The sequence below is a fragment of the Rhea americana genome, unplaced genomic scaffold (assembly GCF_003343005.1).
Source record: "Rhea americana isolate MKP2758 unplaced genomic scaffold, rheAme1 scaffold_302, whole genome shotgun sequence".
NCBI lineage: Eukaryota > Metazoa > Chordata > Aves > Rheiformes > Rheidae > Rhea > Rhea americana.
The window spans coordinates 420188-433938 of NW_028186427.1; the positions used below are offsets into that span (position 1 = coordinate 420188).

Below are 13751 nucleotides of genomic sequence, written 5' to 3' on the forward strand. Positions count from 1 at the left end.
CAAGTGAAGAGCTGAGGCAATCTAACACAAAGATACATTTGTGTATATCCACCTCAGTGTGAAGCACAGCATTTGAGGTAGTCTGCTCCTTTGCCACTAATGCTGAAAAAGCACAGGTAAATTTTTCTTTAGAGTGTAAAACTTGCCTTTGAGGTCACCAGATAAAATTGATAAAGTAAAAAAGTAAAGTCCCTTTTTAACGGTATGCAGTCTTTCCCTTCCAAAGTAGGGGGCATACCTCACTAGGTATGAGTGCTCTGAGAGGAGTGCCAAGTTAACATACAAGCAAGCATTCTCCATTCCAAACTATACGATGCCATGAACACTCACTTCACTGACTGGCAGAATGAAGCTTGCAGTTGTCAAACAACACTGTCAGGTTCCACTGTTGGGCAAAGATCTTGAAAGGCCAAGGGTAGCCGAGAACATCCATTAAGCTGAAGAAGAGAACGAAGCCTGCTTTAAGTCATTTCACAAGAGGAAGAAGATGACACAAGTTCAGAAGTGTTTTTTTTGTATGAGCCTGACTGGATAAATGAGTGAGCAGGGGTAGTAGTAATTGGCTACTGCATATTTCACTACTGCACTTGAATCAAGTTTCAGGTTGCTTGTTCTGATGTTGTATCAGCTTGCTCATTTCATGTTTAGKGAGTTTTACTTGTCATCATCCTGTGGCTGGAGGTGGTTTGTCTATTTTACAAATTAGTCAATGTGCAGGTCATATTGCTCTATCCCAAATAAATGGAGTGTCTCCATTTCCCAGGATTTTGGTGAGCATCTATTACCTGACTGAAGAATTTCTCAAGTATTTTTAATAYTCTGTGTAGGCTGACTGTCTGATTTCTTAAAATGACTTTTCTAATACTCACTAAATGTTTTTTCTTTTCTTTAGAAATATCGTTATTGCTTACTTGCAAAAAAAGAAAAACAATCATGACTTTCACATGATTTTTTTTCACTAATTAATGACTGGTTACAGTCAAATAACTAGCTAACTGCTCATTGTGAGTTCATATGATCTAACTGGTAATGGATATATAGCTGAAAATAATGCACAGCAAGGAAAGGAAGTGGTTCTTAAACTCAAGACATCCAATCTGACAGTGGGCATACTGAAGCCCTGCAGCGTGGGACTGGAAAGTCTTTTTCTGTGCAGTGTCTGTGGTCCACGTTAGCCATCCTCTTATCTCCCTCCTGCATGTCATGTAAGTAGGAGCAGGTCTACCACTGTTTCAGTTCCTCTCAACCACTGTGCTGAATAGAAATGCTCTGTTGCTTGATTTGTCACTGATTTAGTGCTATTTATTTTTTGCTTTTCCCAGATTTTGCTGTCTTTGCCAAAAACCTCCTTGTCAGCATCCATCAGTGCAAGATTTTGCCTCCAGACGACATTCCAGGCTTGTAGTTCGCCTGTCATCTGCTTGAGAAGTTGCCCTCATCAGCTCTCCTCCAGGCTTCTGTTTTTTGTTTAGGAAAATCATGAAGGTCCTCTCCTACTCTCAAACTTGTACACTGTTCCTGTTTGCAAGGCCAACCATGTAAGTGTGCTTGGCTCTTCATCAAGTCCACAACAGGATGTGGAGGGAAAATTGTGCTTGGGAAAATTGGCTAAGATGCTCATGAAGGACTCATCTCCCTCTTTGTCTCTCCAGATTCCACAATTTGACCTGAGATTTCCCTGCTCCATACAGTTGCCATGTGATCTTGCAGAGCTAACAAGATGCCAATAAAATCTTCTTCTGTGCAGCTTCATTTGGCCAGACATTCCAGATCACCACCTTTCCTTCTCCACTGATATTAACTCATCAAATAACAGCTTCACCTGCCTTAGCACCACCCCTCTCAAGCTGGGCATTTACACTTGTACCAGTCTGCCCTCCAACTTCATATCAGCAGACTAGCTTGGGTATCTGCTTGCTTCTCTATCTCTTTCTGGAGCCTCCTTGGAGCATTCAGAGCTTAAATGTTCACCCAGTGGATTTATACCTCTGATCTGTGCCTACCTGGGCTGGTACAGTCATCTCAGTGCAAGAAGATGGATCCCATTGGCAGCAGAATATCTCCTATAAAGCAGCATGGTGCAGAGACTTGCTTGCTGCCTTCTTAATCCTTCTCACATTCTRACAACCACGTAGTCAGATCAGTGCATAGCAGAATTACCATACTATTCCTGGTGCCTCCTACCCCCTCACTCTCCTGTAAAAGGCTTYTTATCTTGGCCTGCCATCTCTTCCTTCTCCTCCTCTTACTGGGAGTTGTACTGCATCTTGGAGCTCTGGGGTTTTGTAACGAAAAACTACAGCTCAAAATAATGAGTCTTCTCATAGCTTCGCTCAAGTTTACTCATCTGTGGATGTACATCTTCTTCAGCCCTTGGCAGCTCATCAGCTGCAGAGATCAACTGATTGCCCATGCAAGACAGGAAATACTATACTTGTGGCTTTGGCAGCCACTTTCTTGATGCATCCTGAAAGCATGGGAAGAAGCCTGTCATTCTTCTTGAGATCCGGTAACCAGATGTATAACTAAAGCTCTGCAAAAAAATACAAGCCCTGAGCTCTTTCATTCTTGGAGCAATCCACTCAAGCAAGAAGCCATCCATCAAAACATTCTGAGCTGCCTGAAAAAATACTGGAACACATATACTTTGTAGATCCTGCCATTACAAGGTAAACTCAGAGCTTTTCAAGACTGCTGAGATGAAACACCATCAGGAGTGGTCAAGGCAGTAGATGCCATAAAACCATAGCTTTATAAAATTTGCTGCTGACAAAAGAGATTTGTCAATACAGAGAAATCAATTTATCTTGAAGACCAGAGTAAGAGGAATTAAATTAGATAATTCAATGTTCAATGTGTAAGGTCATTCACTTAAGGAGTATGAAGTTTCCGTGGTAAACTTGCATCCAGTCTGTTCTTCTCACTTGTTGCATTTGTTGATTGTGAGTTACCAATGTAACACGGTTATGCAAGAAGTGCAAGTAGAATTGCAGAATGAATTAGAACAGATTTTCATGAAGAAAAGTGGAAGTATTAAGTCTACTTTTCAAAGCATCTATCAAACCATCTGGAAAACAGTGCACGATTCTGGTCAATTCTGTTCATGAAAAATGAACTACAACTGCACTATAGGTAGAGAAGGGCAAACAGGAAAGCAGAAGACTGAAGAACCTGGCTTATTTAATGTAGTAAATGAAGGCTAGATGACATATGATTATRTCACCTAACCCAAGAGAGAGAGAGCACATGTAAGACAAATACATATATGCCAAAAGATATTCAGTTTCTTCGTTCTGAAAATAAAGGTAGCACAGGAAACAAGTAAAGAGGTCTAGTGGAGGGAAACAGTGTCATGCTTTCAGGGCATAACTTGTGGCAAAGCTATTTTGTCTTTGTCCTTACAAGTTTACACAAAAATGGTAGTGGGTAGCAGGGGATGAAAGCTGTTGAGATATGGGAAGCACATGTACTGATTCGCAGCAAGAACAACAGTGGAGAACTGGTGCTCCTATTCTAAATCTGGTCCTGTTATGAAATGAACTGGCCACACAGGCACTTTGTATTTTTCAGGTTCTCACTTAGGCAGTCTTGAGAAGTACACATCTCCTTTTCCTCAAAGATCACTTAGTATCAAAGCCAAAAAAAGAGTAAATACAAGCATTTCTACAAGAGTAAATAGAAACACTGTTTCCTGTTCTCAACTCTTACTCATAGAATCATAGAATCAGTAAGGTTGGAAGGGACCTCTGGAGATCTTCTAGTCCAACCTCCCTGCTCATCAGGGTCACCTTGAACATGTTAGACAGGGTTGCATCCAGGCGGGCCTTGAATATCTCCAGAGAAGGATATCTCCCTGCTTTCAACACTGTTTTACTTATGCCATCTATGTATGTATTTTGTCACACCTGAAATAATTAAAAGAATCTTAAAACACAATAGATGGAAAAATAGATATGTAAATCTTAGCCACAAGATCCATGTCATCATGAAAACACATACCTTGCATCTTCTTTTAAAAGGTCACTGTACTTTGGTCCAGAAGAACGGACATTAAAAGGGTCAGAATTATCATCTATTTGAAGAGCCTCAGCAAGACGCCTAAATCCAGGGATTGTGGGAATACAAACAAAACACTTTGTCATTGAAGAGTGTAGCAACAGGCCACCAATATAAATAGAGCTCAAAAAATCCAGTCTGTATATTTGAAACTACTCCAACTTTTCACTAAAATATTCTGTTAAGAGCCCTGATCACTCAATACAGAGCCCTGATCACAGGAATCATCTTGACATTCTTTAGCTTTCTAGGTCATAGTGCAAAGATCTTCTGCACAGCTTAGCTTTCTGAATCTAGACAATTTATTAATAAACATGTAAAAGTTATTTGCCTACCTGTTCCTCTGAAGAGCTAAGCATTCTTCATCACATTGCAACCTGAATTATTAGAGAAAAACATAATTAGCATCAACACTTCCCCTCATGCATTTAAGTTGTAATTTTGTCATATCATTATCATAGTCTAAGGAAAAAACAGAGTATGTGAGAAGAGTTTACTGTATTAGATCAGATAACAATTAAAAGAAAAAAAAAACAAACACACACAGACTTTCAGGCATACACGTCCTTCCTCAGGTCTTTAACAGAACCAGCAATTATCAAAGCTAAATACAAACTGAGAACAACAGCTTCTGAATTAGATCTGGTTATACTGGTAAAAATTCGATCATTTCAAGAAAAATGCATTTTGTATCAGCACAGAGGGGAAGATGGGAAGGATGAGAAATAAGCAAAAGAAGATGGGACAATGTCACTCCTAAACAACAAAAATAGTATCTACCTGTTTATATATACATATATAATACACACACACACCTGTACACACATATATATACAAATGTACATACATATATATATAYACACACGTATATAGGGGTTTGTGTGTGTATGCGTATGTAAACTGAGGAAAATAGGACAGTTAGCTACATGTAGGAAAGATTGTGATGCACTGTAAGGATCAGTATGTATACTAAGTCTATAACTTCTGGTGTCAGAGTTATGAATTTCAGTTTTCTTGCTCATCTTTGAAAAGTATTTTGTCATTTTACTTTAAGGGATTTAAAGATCAAAGTTGGAGCAGGAGTTTTGTAAAAAATATATATATTTTWTATATATATATATATATAWATAAATAAATAAATAAATATTAAAAAATATATATTTTTCACAGTTAGCAAGTACAGATTTCTGTCCTTAATGGACAGCAGGAGTGATTTCATTCTGTTGATAACAGTTGCCCAGTTTCAATCAGTTCACTTCTATAGAGGGAGTTCCCTGTAGAARGAACTGGCTATGTTTGGAGACACACAGCCATAGGGTCTAGAACTCTTAAYGGTTTTCTCAAAGGAGGCAGAAGAAAGTAAATATACTTGCACTCTAAGATCAGCTGGGTACTGTTTAAAGTCTTTTGCTTGAAGAATCATAGAATTGATAAGGTTGGAAGAGACCTCTAGAGATCATCTAGTCCAACCCCTCCAATCAAGCAGGGTCACCTACAGCATGTTAGACAGGATTGTGTTCAGGTGGGCTTTGAATATCTCCAGAGAAGGAGACTCCACAGCCTGGTCCAGTGCTCTGACACTCTCACAGTGAAGAAATTCCCTCTCACATTCAGGCAGAACTTTCCTATGTTTCAGTTTTTGCCCATTACCTCTTGTCCTGTCACATGGGACAACTGAAAAGAGTTTAGCCCCATCCCCATTCTCCTCTTCCAAAAGAGGAATGTAGCCAATTTAGAGATACTACTTCAGTAGCGATCAAATTTGTCACAAAAAATTGAGTTACTAAATGTCTACAGATAAGACCAGAGAGAAACAAAATCTCTGTATAGTTGTACAAAATATTCTGCTATCACAAATAAGTAAAGATTTGTAAGATACTTTGAAAATATTACTTTGATAATAAATCAAAATTTGAAGAATAAACATTGTCTGTGCTCAGCATCTCTCCCCTCCCTTCTCCTTTCCCGACCATTTGGTAAATAAGAAGGGAAGGAGGAAGGTAGAATACTTCCTCTGGCTATACTTGAATGAAGGTTACCTGTCATAGCTTAGATATCATAATAGATTCAGAAAAGGTCTATTCGAAGAAAAGTCATCTCTGGTCACTTCAACCATTCAAGAACTAGTCTACTTTACTATAGGTTTTCTAATGATATTCAGAATTCTGTTATTGATCTGAGCTGTGAGACCACACAGGTCCAGTGAAAATTTAAATAAGCCTCAGCCAGGCTCACTAAACCAAACACCAGGAATCCTTCTCCAGTCAGGTGTGTCAATTTCCTAGTACGAATGCACTACACTCCGGTTGTAGGAAGGCACAGGAATTGATGCAGTAGTGACTACACCATGCAGTTTGTATTATATGTTACAAAGGCTGAGACACTAATGGAGGCACTCTCATCCTCTCAGCCTGCCTGGCAAATATACAACCGTGATGACAAAGATTCACAGCTTCACTAGCTTAAAATGTTTTTTTTTTTCTTTTTTGTATCTGAGGTCTACCACTGTCAAATGGTTGCTTTCCATAAACAGTGAGGAAGAACAAACCTTCGGGCAGAAGTACTGAGAACACCACAGTGTAGATGTAGTTAATAGCCCTTTTGAAAAACTTAAGTTGGCTTTATATTGTCATATGACTGGTACTGCAATACAAGATGATTGAGGCTTAATCTGAGCAAAACAAAAAGATTCTTCTACAGTAATTCTAGAGATGAGAAACAATGCTTATACTGTAAGCTGAGTATTCAATTAATTGAAACATACAAAGTAGGCTGAAAAAATTGTTAATTGTGTTTTTTGCACCACGCTTCTACTGTACTAATACCATGCTTCTATAAGTTGTGTAAAGGAATTAACTAAGGATTTCCTCCTTCCACATTGATTCTTTTTCCTTTCATTTTCTTCTGAAGTATAAGCCCAACTAGAATGAGGCTGGAGACTGAGATAAGTTGGTGCTTCATCTTACCCGTATACTTAGAGTTAAAATTATTTCAGTGTAGAAAAATATCCCAAAAGAAACAGTAATAATAGTGTGCGCTCTAATTTCACAGACATAAAACAATAAAATGGAACAGAATGATGAGCAAGAGTTCTTGAAATATCTTGGTAGTAGTTTTTGACACAGGAAGTGGTGAAACAATTGGAAAGGAAGTTTCACTGGTTTGATTTTATGCCATAAAAAGGAAGAGTAATGATTTTATGTTAACATAAATGAGTGACTGAAATGAACTCTCAATTCACAGAGGAAAGATTGTAACAAAAAATAAACTAAAAAAAAGCAATTATGGACTTCAAGACTGAAGATACCAGCAAAATTCAATTGAAGGTAGATTTGCTTTCAATGGAAGCCAAAAAGGGGCTAGAGAAACTGGTAATTACTTAAAGAATTATTTAAAGTAAAATCACAAGCTATCCCTATCCAGCAGAACATCAAAAGGTACAGAAAAACACCAATTTGATTAAGTCACAAGTATTTTTAGTGACCTAAAAGTAGATGTGCAGTGCCAGGCATTATAAGAGCACAGAAAATCCAGGTATAAATTGAGACACAAATGTAAAGAATCTAAAAGGGTAACAGAAGAACAATATAAACAGCGAGACAATATCTGGGAAAATGTGTGCCCTACCTAGGAAGGAACATTAAAAGAATATGGGGGCAAAAAGATTATACTGCCTGGTAATCTATACAAACTCCAGAAAGCTTGCTGGAGCAGACAAACTCTGAAACCACAATTAGATTGTTCCATACATAAACATAAATATTACAACAAAACAACCAGTGGTAGAGAACCTATTCTATATGAAAACAAAAACATGAATGGCAAAAAAACTGCAAAAATCTTTACTAACATTATTGTTACAGTATAGTCAGCCTATTTAATATCCTCCTGTTTTAGCTGTGAATCTGCTCACAATATTACATGTTAACACCATCTATGCTTCAGGTACACACAAAGGTTTCACACATTCTTACCTGGCTTGCTTCATTTCTTTTTTCGTAATAAGCCTACTGATTTCCACAGAATCTCCAAGTTGCAGATCTGTTAACTTAGTGGCAATAGATATAGCAGCTATTCTGAAAAAGAGCATGAGACTTCATTCGATGCAAGACATAAAACTTGGAAAAGGTGTATGAAGCTGTAATTTAAATCTCCATTTGAAAAAAGACGACTGTTTATTAGTCAGATTACAGAAATGGACCTAGTTCCACATCACCTAGATTTATAAACTTGACCAGCTACATAAATTAAAAGGTTATTCTCTCTAATCCCCCTTGAACAATTAAGAGCAAGTAGTGTGCTTCTCCAGATTATTCAGAGTACACATTCTATGAAAGTGTAAGTTAGGTAAAGCGAATACTCCTTCTCATCTACTTAACATTCAACTTACAACTGACCATATAGCTTAGAATTAACTTCTTTTTCAAATAGTCTTGCAGTTCTGACACATTTCAACTTTCACGTGATTATTTAACTGTGCAACTAAAATCTGTAAATTGAGTCTCCYGAAAGAGCACAAATACCACCTAAAACTGTTAAAAAAGAATCTTTACACAGAAAATTATATCATTCTCATCAATAATTAGCCTTTGCAGTCTGATTTTCTTCCTAAAATTTCTATGAGTAAAAATCACACAGCAAGTATTTGGTGAAATACCCCATATCATTCCTAAGCAACATCCTGAAAATGGAAAATTCTATCCTCTGGATTTTCTTTCTTGTTAATTTTCACGTAAAAACACATTATTTTCTCCAGATCTTTCATATCAAATTCAGAAAACAACTAATCATCTATCAGGAAGATAATCAAATAACATTTGTCAGCGTGACAAGTGTCAGTGAGAGCCACCATCACGTTCAAATTCATCAGTCAATGACAAAGTCAAGCTAATGTGCCATTAGATGACAATGACGTGCACCTATATTATCTGTACAGACATAGCAATTTGAACAGTTGGATTTATCATGCAAACTTAACTGACACTAAACTGCATTTTGTTGATAAAACCAGACCAAGAATTAACTTGTTAGCAGTATCAATTATTGTAAGGTCCAAAAATTAAACATATATGAATACACTTGAAGCTATTGATACACAGGTTTGTATTAAACTGATGATTGTTTTCCCTGTCCTCCTCTTGACCTGAAAAAGTGTGTTTGATCTTTATGTATGCAAGAACTCTTGCAGACTTCAAAGAATTACCTTTGTGAATATTTTGGAGTGCAAAAGCCTCAGAYATGTACTATAGCCTTCAAAAATGGAGGACTTGTCATCAAACTACCTTCTCAGATTATTATTGACAAACACATTTCAATTCTAAACTGGTAATTCAAAATAGAGTTAGCATTTTGATTTTTATTCATAGTGAAACAGAGATTTGTTTTTAATTAAACACAGCTATGCTTATTCTACGAGAAATTTCTGTTTAGTTAAACTAGAGAAGCTTTTGCTAATTTTAACAAWTTTTTTTTCAGAAAATAATGATTACCATTCTTGTAACTCTACCTAGCATTCAACTTAGCATTGTTATAGTTGTTCTTAACTGCCTGATTTYGACTTCATTTTCAGTAAGTACAAGTAGATGTTAAGGCAAATTATGACAATCTATGCAATGTTCAGTAGGAACAGAGTAGTATATTCTAAATTGGGCTAGTATCAAGTCTTCAAATAACAATGCTTAAAGGAAAGAAATACTCATTAAGAACCTTTTTTGGCAGACAGGAACAATCTGACTGCTGTCTCCTATCAACTGGCACGCAAAGCAAAACTCTRGTTGCATATCAATTCTCCAGATTCGTTTTTTAGTTTCCTCTCAATTACTGTTTCAGAGGAAGAATTTTTTTTTGCCCTTTCATTTCAGAAGTTCCAAGCTCTGCTGTGTTCTTCACTTCCTTATCCTTTCCTTCCCTTCTCCCATGAGAGAAAAACAACCAAACAAAAAAGGAAGCTCAGAAGGAAGATCTGGAGACAAATTCTTTGCAATAAACAGAGTTGGATAGGACTCAGTTTGCACATTAAGACACAAAGATTTAGATTCCAAAGCTTTCATTATGGTCAACAGAATCTAAAAAGATGTATCTGTCTCCTTCAGGATGAACTTAAATGACCCCTTTAAATGATGCTTCTATTGTCTTTAGTGACTAGGTTTCCGTCACACAATGAGAACTCAGACATCAAACTGCACATGGAATCTTATACATAGTCACCTATACTCAGGTGTCTGAATCCAGATCTGCAATTATTCTGCATCTAATTGCTCTATGTGGGTAGAACAGCTTCACAGATGGGAGATCCAAGCTTTGACACGTCATCACATTTACAGACTAACAGTAGTAAGACAACAAATGTGCAATACAACCTGTCTGACACGAAAGTGAGGGAATAATAAGAAAGAAACTGTAGGTTTAAGTACAAAAAAGCATATGGAAAGAGTTGTGAATTAAATAAATCAAGCTCTACAATTAGTCAAACTGCAAAAAGTTAAGCCCAATACAGGAATGAAAAGTATTATTGCAGTACAAACCTTTGATACGTATTAGATGCTTCCGAGCAAATCATGTTTTCTTTTCTTCTTCCACATTCACAACGGAGATCGACCTGTTGCATCAACAAAAGACAGTAGCTTTTTAAAAATTTGCCAGATGTGTTGGGGGGAAGAGGTAAATATATTCTTTCAAAAATTCCAGTTTTAGTGAAACAGTAGCTATTTTGAAATGATGAGCTACTAAAAAAAGCTTTATAAAATTTTTCACTATTGTAAGTTTACAGCCAAAATGTCATGATATTTATATATAAATATAATACTTCTGTTGCTACTGTTATTGATCAGTAATTCAACTATGGAATTCACCCACGAATTACAATGAATTTTCTAACCTTAGCAGAACAGGAAGTTGTCGGGCAGGGAGAAGAAGGATGACATGGAGCCATACAGGGATGACTGCAATATAGCCTTGGAATAGTACATGGCTGTTTACATTCTTCATCTATAAGACATTCTCCTTTATGACAGATTCTTTTACATTTGTGCATTCCACATTTTAACATTTGATTGCAGCGAAGTCCACAGGAAATATCAGTGAGATGACAGGGAATATTATTTCGCAGCTGGAAGACAGGAGGAGGAAGATGCACATTATAACTTCAAATAAGCAACTATAAAGGCAAACCTCAAAGTACTCTTACTGTTCACATCTTTCCGCATTGTCTGCACAAGAAACATAATACTAGACTATTTCAAGACAATGCCAGAGTTTTTCTTATATCATAGTCCAATATGGCAGTTGGTCTGAATGATATGCCATGATATACCTATTCTGACAATTTGATTGCACTAAACAAATGCAAATGCCAGTAACATATTCTGTTCCAAAGAAACAGCAAAAATCTAAACCTTCACTCTTGGAAAGTAGAGTAACTCAAATGCTTATTCTTTAAGTTATATAAAAAGTATATCCTGAACACGAAGAAACATTTTCAAGCTACATGTTATTTAGTATTCTAAAAACACTAAGTGACCAGACTTACTTCATGCTTGCCCATACACCATTTCTGAGTGAGATAGGTACAGGGTGGACATTTTTCCTCGCTATGACATGAATGGTACACTGCAGTCACAAAGACAAAAAAAACAAAAAAAAACAAAAAAAACCCAAAAAAACATCAGTTGTATTACTCTACTCCAGTTAAATGCTTTAAAGAACATGGTAAGGACTAGTAAATTTAAGTTAGTACTTCAGAAGTACATAGGCTTAAGTATGATGCTTCATACAAGTATAATCTGTTCTTTAAAATACTCTTAAAAATCAGGTGAATATTTTTCTCTGTTTTCTGAAGTAAATGGTAGAAAACAGCAAATATTTTATTTTCTGAGCAGGATTATACTATCAGACAGAATTTTTCAGAAAATAGATCTTTTGCTCTAAAGCACATCTCTGCTGTACATTTTGCAATCAGTCAGTGTAATTTCACAGACTTCAGACACAAATTGACAACTACACTAAGCTACTGCTTCAACAGAGTGCTTAATTTTTAGAATATAGTATTTAAATTGTTGTAGTTATTATTAATGTCTAAAACTTACTGTCTGGATCATAAGGAAAACCTAGCATTTTAGTAGTCTGAAGTACCCTCACTGGTGTTCATGATAAATTTTTAGTTGGTTGCTTTTTAAGTGCAGACCTTGAGAAATACTCACAACTACTGTAAAAGGTTATAATAAAAAAACCAAACACTTCCAAAAACAGACCCATGTAGAGTTGACTACATTTTGATAGTTGTCTTTGTTTGTTTGTTTGTTTTAAGCTAAGCAGCCATTGAATCTGACTTACCTGGATGATCACACTCATGTGGTCTGGTGCACGTTTTTTTACACTCCGGTGGCTGAGTGCCACAGGGGACAGGGGGGTAAATCACTGATTCACCACAGTAACAAGTTAACTCGTCAAAACCTGGAAGAGTCAACCCACAAAGCAAACATGTCAATGGCTACAGTTTATATGTGTAGTTAAACTTCTCACCTGTTTAAAAAAATAGGAACAAATTGGTACTGATCACTGTTCAGCATAAAGCATATGAAAAGCCAGATTTCACATCTCAGAAGAAAAATGCATAAAATAAAAAGCAGCTGGAAGGAGTAATAAAGACATTACACAAGAAAGTTGAAAATATAAGCTGCAAATTATGATATATAAGTAGTTTTTAACAAGTTCACTATATCACTCTAAGATAGTTAAAGATGACTAAAGGAGGACTTTTAGTTTGTTTGAAACAAAGGAATCTTATCAATAGTATTATTCCTTACTAGATAAGGATAAATTACAAAGAAGCAAGTAAACTACATAGGAGCAGTCAAGCAACATTATGTTCCAATTCTATTTGTTCTGTTCTGCTCTTTGCAGTAACTTCCACCAGTTCGTGTGTTCTGAAAATCAGGCTTGCTACTTTAATAGCCTGGTCCCCTCCGCTTTTAAAAAAAATTGTATCATGTTTGTTGACTTTCACTTCTCTTGAACTGAGGCAGTATTGAATGAGATGTTACATACTGCAGATTACAAGTCAGCATCATCAGGCTCCTCTACAGTCCATTGGTGAATATCAGCCTGTTACAGTATTCCAGATCTGTTACTTGCATTTTGTCTAAATGTTCAAAGATCTCTTTTACTGACTTTTCAGTCTGAGACAGATCCTATCAGAGGCCTTCCCCACCCCTCCAAAAAGGACAGTTCACCAGATTTCCCCAAAACTAAGGACAAAGTAACAAAAAGGGGTTTTATTGTTGTTGTTGTCTTTTTAATCCTTTTCTAGTGGGTCTTTTCTTCTCTGAAGATTTGTACCTACATTAGGCCCAAAAGGCTTCTTAGTTTCTTGCCCAAAATGCAAACCACAGTTAGAACAGATAAATCTTTAGAAAAGCAGGATATTAAGTGAAAAATACATAGCTAATATTGGAAGTCATATTCTTGCAGATGCAAGAAAGAAAACAAAACTATGATTGGTCCGTACAAGAATAAAAAGATAACAGACTAGGGAAAACAACAAGAGGGAAACTAGGAGGAGGTAAGAGAGTAACGGGGCAATAAAAAATAAAACAATTCCAAGTTGAGGAGAGGATGAGTATGTTAAAGGAGTTGCTAAATCCAGTGGACTCTGGAAAACAAGCTTCCTCCTTCCTGGTCCACTAAAGCCAAATTTG

The 13751-nt window shown here is 36.5% G+C and overlaps 1 protein-coding gene across 2 annotated transcripts in view; it reads right to left on the reverse strand.

Annotated features, from left to right (window-relative positions):
• The window catches only part of NFX1 (nuclear transcription factor, X-box binding 1), a 56830-nt gene that overhangs the window by 15220 nt on the left and 27859 nt on the right, over nt 1-13751 (reverse strand). For both annotated transcript variants that reach the window (XM_085309749.1, XM_085309748.1), the window contains exons 14-20: nt 12388-12507; nt 11585-11664; nt 10934-11164; nt 10581-10654; nt 8031-8132; nt 4392-4433; nt 4000-4098 (exon numbers count right to left, since the gene is read on the reverse strand). In XM_085309749.1, coding sequence (XP_085165875.1) covers nt 4000-4098; nt 4392-4433; nt 8031-8132; nt 10581-10654; nt 10934-11164; nt 11585-11664; nt 12388-12507 — 748 coding nt within the window. The remainder of the gene's footprint in view (nt 1-3999; nt 4099-4391; nt 4434-8030; nt 8133-10580; nt 10655-10933; nt 11165-11584; nt 11665-12387; nt 12508-13751) is intronic.